The 12,196-nt window shown below is 42.6% G+C and overlaps 1 protein-coding gene across 1 annotated transcript in view; it reads right to left on the bottom strand.

The window, feature by feature from the left end:
* The window catches only part of cog3 (component of oligomeric golgi complex 3), a 29,085-nt gene extending 18,303 nt beyond the window's left edge, over positions 1 to 10,782 (bottom strand). Inside the window, exons 1-10 of the mRNA XM_063213316.1 lie at positions 10,420 to 10,782; positions 9,713 to 9,859; positions 9,151 to 9,212; positions 8,692 to 8,857; positions 2,482 to 2,556; positions 2,298 to 2,390; positions 2,031 to 2,156; positions 1,755 to 1,835; positions 1,324 to 1,367; positions 277 to 403 (exon numbers count right to left, since the gene is read on the bottom strand). Coding sequence (XP_063069386.1) covers positions 277 to 403; positions 1,324 to 1,367; positions 1,755 to 1,835; positions 2,031 to 2,156; positions 2,298 to 2,390; positions 2,482 to 2,556; positions 8,692 to 8,857; positions 9,151 to 9,212; positions 9,713 to 9,859; positions 10,420 to 10,602 — 1,104 coding nt within the window. The 5' untranslated portion in view covers positions 10,603 to 10,782. The remainder of the gene's footprint in view (positions 1 to 276; positions 404 to 1,323; positions 1,368 to 1,754; positions 1,836 to 2,030; positions 2,157 to 2,297; positions 2,391 to 2,481; positions 2,557 to 8,691; positions 8,858 to 9,150; positions 9,213 to 9,712; positions 9,860 to 10,419) is intronic.
* Between the last annotated feature and the right edge of the window lie 1,414 nt (positions 10,783 to 12,196).

Raw genomic sequence — 12,196 nt, 5'->3', positions numbered from 1 at the left:
AGCTGACAGCTTTGACCAAGCAACTTACAAGGAGGACATTCAAGCAAGTACAAAGTGAGGCATCAGTACAGGGCTGCATTTCTCAAAAGAGAAGTTGTTAGCCTGTTAGCAACTTCGGTAGTTGCCAATGGAAATATGCATTGAAAACAACAAAGTAGCTAATGTAGTAAGCAACTTTGGTTTTGAGAAATCCACCCCAGACTAGTACAGCAGTATACAAGTAGATAGAGAGCAGAAAAATAGTGGAGGCCTTCGAACTGTAGTGCAGGTTAGTACCAGTGCGCAGTGGTCCTTGTTGTTCTGGCTGGTGAGGTCGGTGATGGTGGAGGTTATGCTGGGGCTGAGCAGGGCTTCCCTCTGGTCCAGATAGCACTGGTGGATCTCATCCAGCAACTGGTGGTACCTGTCAAGTGGAAAACAAATGAATAAAGAAGCACTAATCAGATTTTTTTTTTCACTTTTTAATCGCCTCACAAACGTTTCAGGATCACACTGAGGAGGGTTGTAAAGTCAAAAAGAAATCTAAGGAGTGCTTCTCCATTCATTTATTTTTCAGGTTTGAGTTAATTCATCGACAAAGTTAAGCACCCAGTGTGGTGTATTAGAACAGTGTTTCTCAACAGGGGTGCCAGGGCACCCTGGGGTGCCGCGGAAACATGAATGATAATATTGTATAATAAATTATGTAATATGATACATTTTTGTCTAAATTGATAAGTTAATGCTAGTCAGTGGAATCTTTCATCTGCCATTTACGCACAGTAAAGTACTAAATATAGGTCGCCCCAGTCAGCTGCAACTTTGAACGTAGCTCGTGTGACGTCTCCAAATGTGTTACTTTTCTAAGCTTTTGTGGTATTGGATGCGATGCCATGTTACGGCTTGTTGGTTTGGGGTGCCTTGAAATTTTTCATGAATTGAAAGGGTGCCTCGTCTAAAAAAAGGTTGAGAAACACTGTATTAGAAGATGTTGAGTACTCTTCCTGATTTTCATCAGTCAAGTGAAGACAGAGTGCCATTTCTTAGGTGCTGGTTACAAGCCTCCAGATATTTTAAAATGTGATTTTTTAAAATCTGTTTACGTGTAAACACGGCATGTGGATAACAATAAAAACTCCATTGTGACTTTTTTCAGGTATATCATGCATGTGCTTCGAATGCTAAATGAATACCCAATACTAAACTGACTTGATCCAGGTCAGGTCAACAAGGCAGAGGTGAGAGGACAGAGGAAAGCATGAGAGTTGAGGGAAATGATTTGCACCCGAGCGTCACACTCAACAGGGTAGTGTTTATGTGATGTGTTATCGATGCAAAACCTACTCTGGGATTCTCTCTGACCGCTGCTCCACTTGCTCTATCAATGTCTGAAAGGATCAGAAAAACAAAACAATTAAAGTGGTGAATAGTGCCAAACTTTTCAAGTAAGGTAGAGGAGCGCACATCCAAGATGCAGGTGCAGGACAAAAAGTGAAATACCATGAAAATAAAGGTGGAATGTCCGCACACTGCTCCCGTTTTTCTTTTGCTTTTTTTTATTTTACGTTTTCGAGTGGTGTGCTCTCCACGTCCACTTGGTAAAATAAAAAAGCAAAAGAAAAACAGGAGCAGTGTGCGGACATTCCACCTTCATTTCCATAGAATGCCAAACTTTTGCCAAATGCCAAACAGATTATGCCCATTTTGCTTTGTCTCGAAAAAGGTTGATAAAATGTAAACAAGCAGCAGACAAGGCCAAACACCATCTTCATTACCCGAACTTTTGGAGCCGCCGCCCTGAATTTCACGTAGTAGAGTGTGAATGCATTATCGGCATTCGCTGTTCCCAGTGGATCCTAGCAGGTGAGACAAGAGAAGCAGAATAGAGAAGAAGGAGAAGAAATACAATGCCTTAATTTTCATTATACTCAGTACGATAATGTAACAGCTATGCCGAAAGAGCCAAGGATTAAAACGACACACAGTAATACTATGTACCACAGCCTTTGTCATTAGACTCCTTCAATCAGATAGTTCATAAAATCACATACCCTCTTAGTGAGCTGGCTGGTTAGGTTATGCATGGTGTTCACAGTGTGGGTCTTCATCAGATGCATAGCTCTTGAGAGACATTGCTTGAACTTGGTGAGATAAACTGGGTAGTCTTTGAAGTTGGGCTGAATGGCAAAAATAGAGAGATAAGGGGAAAAGCATGTGCACGACATTCACACACTCATTAGACTGAATCACTGATAATCACACACTTTACTTTATCTTTCATGACATGTTACGGGTAAACAGTCCATCCGTATACTTACATTTGAAGAGACATACTCAATACAGTCATCCAGTTTTGAAAGCACTGGAATAAATTCTTCACTGTTCACGGACAGGGTAGGCAAGTTTAATTTCTGTGGAAGAAAAGGTCAGTGATTATTTGAAGAGAGCGTTTATGGTATTTCATGATTTGAGAAGATGACACAATCTATTGACTAAGCTTACCGTGTTGATGTTCTCCAGCTCATTGAAATATGACAGCTTTTGCTGAATGGTCTCTGCCAAATCAACTAGCTCAGACTGAAACAGGAAGAGAAAGGATTAAGTATTTAGCTTCAAAGTTGTGTTTGATACAAGTTAAAGGACCAGTTCTGCCAGTTTCAATATGCTGTTGTATTGCTCACACTACCCTTGACTTGTCAGTATCCGGTGATGCTGCATTTTCCGGCTCTGTCCTTTCCGAGATCTGAGCTATTCTAATGGGGGCAGCTTTTGTTTACATTTAAAAAAAATCTTAACATAGGCCTACTCCAAATATTTTTCCCAAAAGGTATCACTGTTTGCTAGTTGTCTGCTGATGTTGGATACCCTTTTGCATGTTATTGGGAATAAATCAAGATGTTTTTTTGAAACGTAAACAAACACCTGCACCCATTACAATGAGCAGAATCTCAGAAAAGGCTGAAGAAGAAAAAAATAAATTCTCAGGTACTGACAAGTCCAGGGTAGTGTGAGCATTACAACTGCATGTTGAAATTGGCTGAAGTTATCCTTTAAGATTGTGCAGAAGCACTTAATGACAGGTGATGGGAGGGTGATGTTCCTTAAGTTCTGTGCACCAGCGGTGTGGAGGCATTTTTGTCGGAAGTCTGTGCTGAAATGTTATGTGCTAAAAAAAAAAGAGTCCTTTCACACCAGCAGTGCAATGGCTGGTGGTGAATTGGAAACTGGAGTGGATCCTTATCGTCTCCGAACCGTTGACGCGGTATGTGAATCAGGTGTAAGAGTTAAGTAATGCCTTTATCAGGATGAATCATATCCTTCAATCAATTGAGAGTGAATCATAATTTGGAACTTTGGTTGCTCTATGAAAGGAAAGCTGCTTGAATGCAGAATTGTGAGGCATGAGTGCCATGAGTTTGGTTTCAACATTCACAAATACACAGGCATCAGAGAAACATGGACAGATAAACCCAGGTGACTAAATAGTGAGGCTTCTTAAGTCAATATTCCATAAGAATCTTTCACTTGGTGATGCAAGCATCAAATTTGGTTCAGAGGTGCTTTAGACCCTACCCTTTTAGAAAAGGTCGCTATCCAGGTGAAAAAACAAGATGGCGGCCATTTTTCAAGATGGCCGCCTCATTAAAGGTGAAAAAAGCTGTTTTCGTCTTAGAATGCCAAGTAATCAAGATATCTGAGTGATGGAAATATTAAAATGTATGCATTCTGACCAGGACAACTTCATAGTATCATTATTTCATCACAAAATGGCCACCACTTTTCAAAATGGCAGCCCTTACATGACTGAAAATGCACATTTATGACATACAGCTGTCCGATAGCAGGTATTCAATAATGCATATTAACCTTGCCATCACTGTTGGAATACAATGTCGTAAAAACAATTTTGTTTACATTCTGTATTAGAGTGATGTTATAGCACAACCAGGGTACACTGGTGACATCACTGTGAGACTCATGGGGTTCAGTGTCGGCTTGTGGTACAATAGCTGTAGTTGTAGTTTACTAACTCTTTAGTATACTCACTTTAGTTGTTAGTATTTATAGTCTCCCTTATGCTATCCAATAAGACCCTGTATATAGCTTAATTAGAAATGTAGTTAGTGTAGTTAGAAATTTAGTTAGATAGCTGCACCTGAATTGACAGGATGTGCCAGCGTGGGAGAGCCGAGCCAAGGGTAACAGGGCTTCAGTTACCTGGATAGTGTACAGATTGCACGGGACTTAAATGACACTGGATGAACGATCGGGCTGGGTGTAAGGCAGAAGTTGCCTGATTTTCATAGACTTCAGATCACGTTTTCTGGTCTGACCAGGACTATAACGATTAGCGTTTCCATACAGGATGAACTTTGATTCCATGGCCTGGTTAACCCGCCTCCCTCGGCTTGCTACTGGTTGAGGGCTGTGCCGAAGTTTAAACCAAACATTTCTTAGCCCAATAGAACGTCTCTGCTTAAAGTGGTAGTTCGCTATTTTAGACATTAAGCCCTGTTTGTGTGACTTCTGTGGTGAAGTAGAGATGTTCTCATCACAATTTTGACATTTGGTGCTGAACGGAGCATTTGGGTATCCAAGTCTGCAGCCCCCCAACCGTTACATTGACTCCAATGGAGCACTCAAGCAATCGATTATAAAATGGCATTAAACTTTTGTTTGATAAGACATGGAACTCACCGTGTGGTCAGTGGTAGACAGCGATAAATTGACCCGAAAATTGCAGCGAAATATGCCTTCTAACTGTTGTTTAGCATTTGGCGGACCTATTTTTCCCCAGACGCCGTTGAATAGCAGTAGACATCCAGCCAGTAGGTAGCGATAGTGTGTTGTTTAAGTAGACATCAAGGAGCGAGGTAGAACGGCTATCTTTGAGCGGGACTGGCTACAAAAACTACAGCTTGCATACAAACCATAGATAGTAACGTAAACAAATGCACCCCCATTTCCGGTCGCGCGGAGTAATACTAGTCAAACCAATACAATCAATGAAGACGGACAATAATGAATATATCTTCTCTGGAAGCGTATTTTCGAGCCAACATATCGCTGCCCACCTCTGACCACTCGGTGAGTTTCATGTCTCTGCAAACGAAAGTTTAATGCCATTTTATGATCGATTGCTTGAGTGCTTCATTGGAGTCAATGTAAAGGTGGGGGGGCTGCAGTCTTGAATACCCAAATGCTCCGTTCAGCACCAAATGTCAAAATTGTGATGAGAACATCTCTACTTCACCCCAGAAGTCACACAAACAGGGTTTAATGTCTAAAATAGCGAACTACCACTTTAAACCACGTCACTGCCTTGAACACGTCTCTCTACCCAGGGCCGTTGGAAATGCACAGTTGATTGGTTCCAGACAAAGTGGGTGGAGATCCCGCTGTAGCGAGAGAGAGCAAGCTCCTAGCCCTACTGTGTGTAGCTGAGCCAAAGGCGTTGCGTCACCAGTAGGGCGGAGCCCGGCTAGGGCAGAAGATGACTTAACCTTGTTGTGTCCCATATCTCAATGTGCTTTGATAATTTGAACGGTTGGATGGTAAAAGGATAGACCCTCGGCCTTTAACCGTATTACACAAGATGTCTGCTAAAAATCCATTGAGCTGCAGTACGTGTCGGGAACAACACCTCAATCACCCTGACCCTGAGCACGGGGGCCCCGCAAGGTTGTGTGCTCAGCCCCCTGCTGTTCACGCTGCTGACACATGACTGCACAACGACCCACAGCACTAACCATTTGATGAAGTTTGCGTACAATATAACACTAGTGGGCCTCATCACTAAGAGTGACGAGACTCACTACAGAGAAGAAGTAGACTTGCTGGCCAGATGGTGCAAGGACAACAACCTCCTGCTGAATGTCAACAAGACCAAGGAGATTGTTGTCAACTTTCAGAGGGGCCAAAAACAACTGCTACCACTGACCATCGACAATGATGTTGTGGAGAGAGTGAGCAGCACAAAATTCCTTGGAGTGCACATTAGCGACGACCTCTCTTGGACCACAAACACATCATCACTGGTGAAGAAGGCCCAACAGCGCCTCTACTTTTTGTGCAAACTGAAGAAGGCAAGTGCTACACCCTCCATCATGACAGCATTCTACAGAGGAACCATCAAGAGCATCCTGGCCAGCTGTGTGACACAGTGTGAGGAGGAGGTTGCACAGAGCAAAACAGGAAGACACTCCAGCGCATTGTGAATACAGCGTAGAAGATCATTGGTGCGCCACTCCCTCCCTGCAATACATTTACACCCCCCGCCCCACCCGAAAAGCACTGATGATCACCAAGGACATAAGGGGTCTTACACACCAAGGCAGTAAAGCGTCGCGGAACAGCAGCGTTTTTTACCGCCGTCGGTGAAAATACATTGAAACCTATCTGTCCTTACACACCAACCGGCGGTAGTCGAGCGTCAGCGGCGCGGGAGCCGGCTCCGCGCCGCGCTGCATTTGGAAAATAAAACTCGAGCGTATTTTTCACGCCGGCGACCGGCGGTGTCTCATTCAAATGAATGGCAAAGTAGCATGCTAGCTTTGGCTGTGGCTAGGGTTTTGAATAGGACTGGCCGCGCACGCCGACGCTGTCAGTGTGCAAGGCAGAGAAAAGCACGCCGGCCAAAACTAAGCAGAAAGACCGCGTCCGTCCTGCGACCGTTCCGTTCCGCCTTGGTATGTTTTGGCCCTAAGTCACCCTGCACAGAAATTGTTCAGTCTCCTGCCCTCTGGAAAGAGGTACAGGTGCCTCTGCTCCCATACCACCAGGCTGACAAAGACCTTCATACACCAAAGCAATCAGGATGCTGAACTCTTAACCCGCCCTCCTATCCCTGATAGCCCCCCCCCCCCCCCACCCCCACCCCCCCCCCCCCACAACACTGAATTGTGATTGCACATTCTACTTGCACTAACTCAAAACACACACACACACACACACACAACACTGAACTAACTCAAAAGCACACACAAACATGCACACACATGTTGCTGCTGCTTCATGCCTGTTACTTAATGACTGTACTGGAAAACTAGCTACCAACTATAGTTGTAAATATTGCACATTACAATTGCTTACTTTATATGTATTATTATTTCACAATGCTACTATCACCATATCAGAATCGTCACAATAGGACATAACTGAAAATGCACAACAATACCTCTTCTTAATACATGTTCTATGTATGTCTGCTGTTGCCCAGTCTTGCACTTTATATGTCTGTAAGGGTATTGTATAGGTACTCTAGGTGTAATGCATGTGTACTGTCTATGTCTAATTGCCTAAGTCCACACCTAAAGTCTATGTCTATGTCTGCATGGGAAAGTAAGAAACGTAATTTCAAGTCTTTGTATGGCCAGTGCATGTAAAGAAATTCTCCAGTATGCAGGATTAGAGATGATGTGGATCGAATTCGGCCATGGCCATTCCATCAGGTGGCTGCCAATTCATGACATTGTGTTGAATCTTGGGCCAGAGAAATCCAAAAGCATGATGTCCTTCCATTCTTTCACTGGCTGTGATGTTGTATCAGCTTTCCATAGCAAAGGCAAGAAAACAGCATGGCAAACATGGGACGTCTGCCCTGAAGTGACTCATGTCTTCAAAAAGCTCAATTCATACCCAGAAGTAATTGAAGATACTGACCTGAACCTTCTTGAGAGGTTTGTCATCAATATGTATGACAAGAACAGCACAACAGACAAGGTTGATGAGGTTAAGACTGGACTTGTTTGCTCGGAAACAAAGATCCTATGATGCCATTCCACCGACAAGTGCATCCCTTGTCCATCATGTTAAACGGGGCCGAGCTACTGTGTGCAAAATGCCAATTGAAAGCCCTGCCAACTGGGGGTGGCAAAAAGATGGTGAGGCCTGGAAAGTTATCTGGTCAAAGCTTCCTACAATTGCGGAGAGTTGCCAGCAACTGACAAAATGTAGATGCAAGACTGACTGCCGAGGAAGATGCTAATGCTATTGCTTTAGCCTCAACTGTACACAGTTATGTTCCTGCAAATGTGGAAGACTAAAAATAACTAATCCAACATGTGCATCAGAGAGTTTTCCTACCCAAACAACAAACATGTAATCATTATAGGCCTACTTCTGTTTTTGTAATATTTAGAATCATTCAGTGAGTGTTAGTTTATTTACATGTAATTATGAAAATACTATAATTGTCAATATTGTGTGTATCATTGAATTTTCCATGCTCAACATAATATATTTCCATAAATAGATATTCAAAATATGATCAGTCAATCAAAATATACATAAAAGCCATTTAAAAGCAGTTCAATTGGCGGCCATCTTGGAAAATGGCCGCCATTTTGTTTTTTCACCTGGATAGCGACCTTTTCTAAAAGGGTAGGGTCTGAAGCACCTCTGAACCAAATTTGATGCTTGCATCACCAAGTGAAAGATTGTTTGAGGTATTTGCTGCACTAAAATGCTCTTTTCCACTGCCGGTTTTCTGGTAGGCCTACAGTTCGACACAGCGCGACTCAGCCGCCACTTGTTGCTTTACGATTGAGCCGTGTCATGCCCAACAGAAAAGCAAAAAGCGTCAGAGTCGCGCTGTGTCAAGCTGTGTAGGCCTACCAGAAAAACAGCAGTGGAAAAGAGCCTTATGGTGAATATGGTATTATACCACATTTACTGTTGCTGCGTAACTGACAAAGTGCATGACTGACTAACCTGCTCTTTTAGCAGCTGCTCGCAGGCCTCGTGCAAGGTGCCCGTTTTGGTAGAGACAAACAGATACTGCTTTTGCAACGAGTCCAGGTGCTGCAGTGCCTCATTGACGTCATTTAAAATGCTGTCACACTGTTCCTGGTAGGAGTTGAGCGCGTCTCGTGTTCTTCTGTAAGGAGGAGAAATAAATATTTTCATCAGACGATCCCAAGGGACTCACAATAATTTTTCTTCTAAGTGGGCCCTAAATTCATTTTTATTCACCACCAGTTAACATGGATGGTAGATTTTAATCTCACTAGCCAAACACACTCAATAATGGGTCAAAATGGCTAGTAAGTTGGTCTTTGGTTAGCACACAGAAATGGACACTAACATCCATTTTTTGTGTAGACAGGTGTAAGCCCACTATGCCAGACAACACTACTCATGTAAATACTCAAGTGAATATGGAAACAAGACCTGTATTTGGCGCCTTCATCCTGATCCATGTGCACTTGTAGCTTGGAGAACCATGAGAAGAACTACAGAACAGAAGTAGGAAATGATAATGTGCAGTTAGCCTCAAGATTTGACCCTCACACATTATACGTCAATGAAACAATCAAAACATATAGATTAGATTAGATAAAACTTTATTGTCTAACACATGAAACAGAAAATCTGTCTTTAGTGTGACTCCAGTCATTCCCACAGACATTAGACAAGACTTGACAAAACAGGACATAACAAGACATGTATGCTGAGGCTGGATAGCGGGTCATTGTTCATATTTTGTTGAGTAGGGTTGAGGGGATGAAGGATTGCTCATATCTTTTTATATAGTTGTTGTGTGCTAGACAGGAACATTAAAGTGTCAACCTGATGGAAGCAGTTGGAAGGAGTGATGGAGGGGATGAGAGGGGTAGACTGTGATCAGGTCAGTACACACCATCATACTCAGTAGTCATCCCATGTGCCTGAGTTAGAAAAATATGACCGAATGCATGGAATGAGTGGATGTAGACACGAATAAAAGACCAACCTGTTGCGCAGTCTCTATTCTTTCATTCTCGAGGTCTAGTGCTTGGAAGCCCTTCAGCAGCACGTCCTCAGTAGATGCTGGCACAGTTGTTGTGAAGGTGGTGCGTGAAGACCGTGACGTCAGGCTACAGAGGTCTTCGATAGGTAACTTCATGACAACAAAACGTATTTCAAAAGACTGTACGAATGGCAAAAGCTATGAACAAATCCACACCATGATAATACAAACAGCAATAACAAAACACATCAGCTGACATCATGTCAGCCATCCTCTTCCTCCACAATGTGTCAAGTCCACTGGTGAAAGCCTTACGTGCTATTGCATTGCTTTCTCATGGTTATGTATTGGCATAATGTTTACATGTCATACGATTTGACATGTCGATATAAAAGTCAGCTAGCGACGTGGCACGTTAATAACTTCACAGATCACTTGCATGCTAGCGCTAGCAGGAGTTAATGATAGGTTTGGGAGTAGAGCCAAATGGCATCTTAGCAATCCTCCAATTCATTCGTTGCTGTTGCTAGTCGGTCCAATTGCATCATACGACAGACCGTTTTTGCGATGAACCAGAGCAAATGCTACTTTATTCAAGATACTCCTTGGCTGCATGCCCAATGTTTTCCTTGACAGCTAACCAACTACAAGGAAAAGCTGATGTGTCCCCAGCAGAATGACTAGCGATGTGCAAGTTAGCATGCACTCACCTCTGATGGAATGGGTAGTGTTTCAGCTGCCGTTCGTATTTCCAGAATAGAGTCTGTTTGTTTTTCTGATAGTGGAGCCATGGGATCACTCCGTCGGTCCCATAATGACAACTTTTCACGCGTTTCCTTGTCAGTTAAATCTGAAAGAGACTGATCCATGGACGCCATCGTCTCTGTCAACATTCAACGTCATCACACTAGTTCCTGCTTCTCACGTTCCACATGACGTGACGTGTACGTCGCTACGTAAGCGGCGTGGCCCCGCCCACCAGCATCATTAGTGAAAACACTTCTATGATGTTTATATGTCTAACCGTTAGATGTCGCCCTCGCTCTGATGTCCTGAGGCCTATTGAGATTCCTAGTGGTGTAATGACTGGCATCTTACTGTGTTGTCAATGCAATTTCAAACCATGTTCCCTCTTTAAAAAAACCTACCTTCTTTTTTGTTGTTGCAGTCAGGTGCAGTCAAACGTTCAAGCATCAGAGGGTTGAAGTGGTGAGTATCAAGGGTCTTTACCTTGCCATGTGATTTCAAAGACACAGTGGCACATTGCTTGCCATGTGTGATTCCATGGGGATGCTGCTGCTATCAAGGCTTTCATTAAAGTGGTCCGTCAGAGGACCCTAAGTATATGTCCATATAGCCCAATGAATCTGTGCCTATTGGAACAGTGTTTGTAATGGACTGGAATTGTTCGTACAGAGACCTACGGTGAGTTCTGAGGCTATCTGTCCTTATTTTGCTGGGGGCAAACAAGATGTGCAAAAAGGTAACACTTTATTTTAATGGTTCACTATTACAGTGGATCTACCACATTAGGTAGGCCTACAGTGTAATAATCAGTGTAACAATATTTAATACCACCAGTGTATTACCATGTACCAACCCTAACCCTAACCCCAGATGTACAAAATTGGTATATGGTGTTACACTTGTATTGCATGGTATTTAATATTGTTATCGTTTAATATGTTATTATACTGTAGCCTACCTAATGTGGTAGATCCACTGTAAAAGTGAACCATTAGGCTAAAATAAAGTGTAACCAAAAAACAGAAACAAAAATCAAGTGAAAGGCTTGTTGTTGGTTCCATTTTGTTTACTTTTGCTGTAAAGAATGTTCTCAAGAAAAATTATTTCTTCCTCCGCGCCTTTCTTTCGATCATTCGTGGATTCTTCATTGCTTTCTTTTTTCCATATCTTACATCAGATACAGAATGGTTGCCTTATTTGTTACACTGTGCTGATGCAACTTGGCTATGTCACATTGGGCCATGTGGAGTGATAGTCAATAACTGTCCTCTGAAAATGTTCAACTCAGAGCGACTGGGGTGGTTGACCTACCAGACCGGATCAGACATTTGATTTTTTTTAGGATCATGCCCAGGGGTTAGGCTATATATAGACAACTGTACAAATCCATGATTAGAAGTTGTGTTTGTTGTGCTGGCTTTACCCATACCCTAAAAGTTCCTATAATTAAGCTCAAGATCATTTCTGAACACTGGCAAAATAACAAGATACAAACTACATATCTGAGCCACCCCTGATTTGAATTTGTGGTGTTTTGAAACTTCTGTGATTGCGCCTTAAAATTGTGGCTATATTCTCTACATAGCTGAAGGTGAAGACTGCACATCCCAAAAGGTGCAAGACACTTGAAATCTGCACACCGAAAATCCTTTTTTCTTTGTTTTTTTCAGAGAATCTGATGAAGATAACAGTCGAAACGTCATCCTTATCCTCCCATGGAATAAAAAAAAAAATAAAGAA

The sequence above is a fragment of the Engraulis encrasicolus genome, chromosome 13, assembly GCF_034702125.1.
Source record: "Engraulis encrasicolus isolate BLACKSEA-1 chromosome 13, IST_EnEncr_1.0, whole genome shotgun sequence".
NCBI lineage: Eukaryota > Metazoa > Chordata > Actinopteri > Clupeiformes > Engraulidae > Engraulis > Engraulis encrasicolus.
The sequence above is the reverse complement of the archived record's forward strand: the minus strand, read 5'-3'. Positions and strand labels throughout refer to the sequence as shown.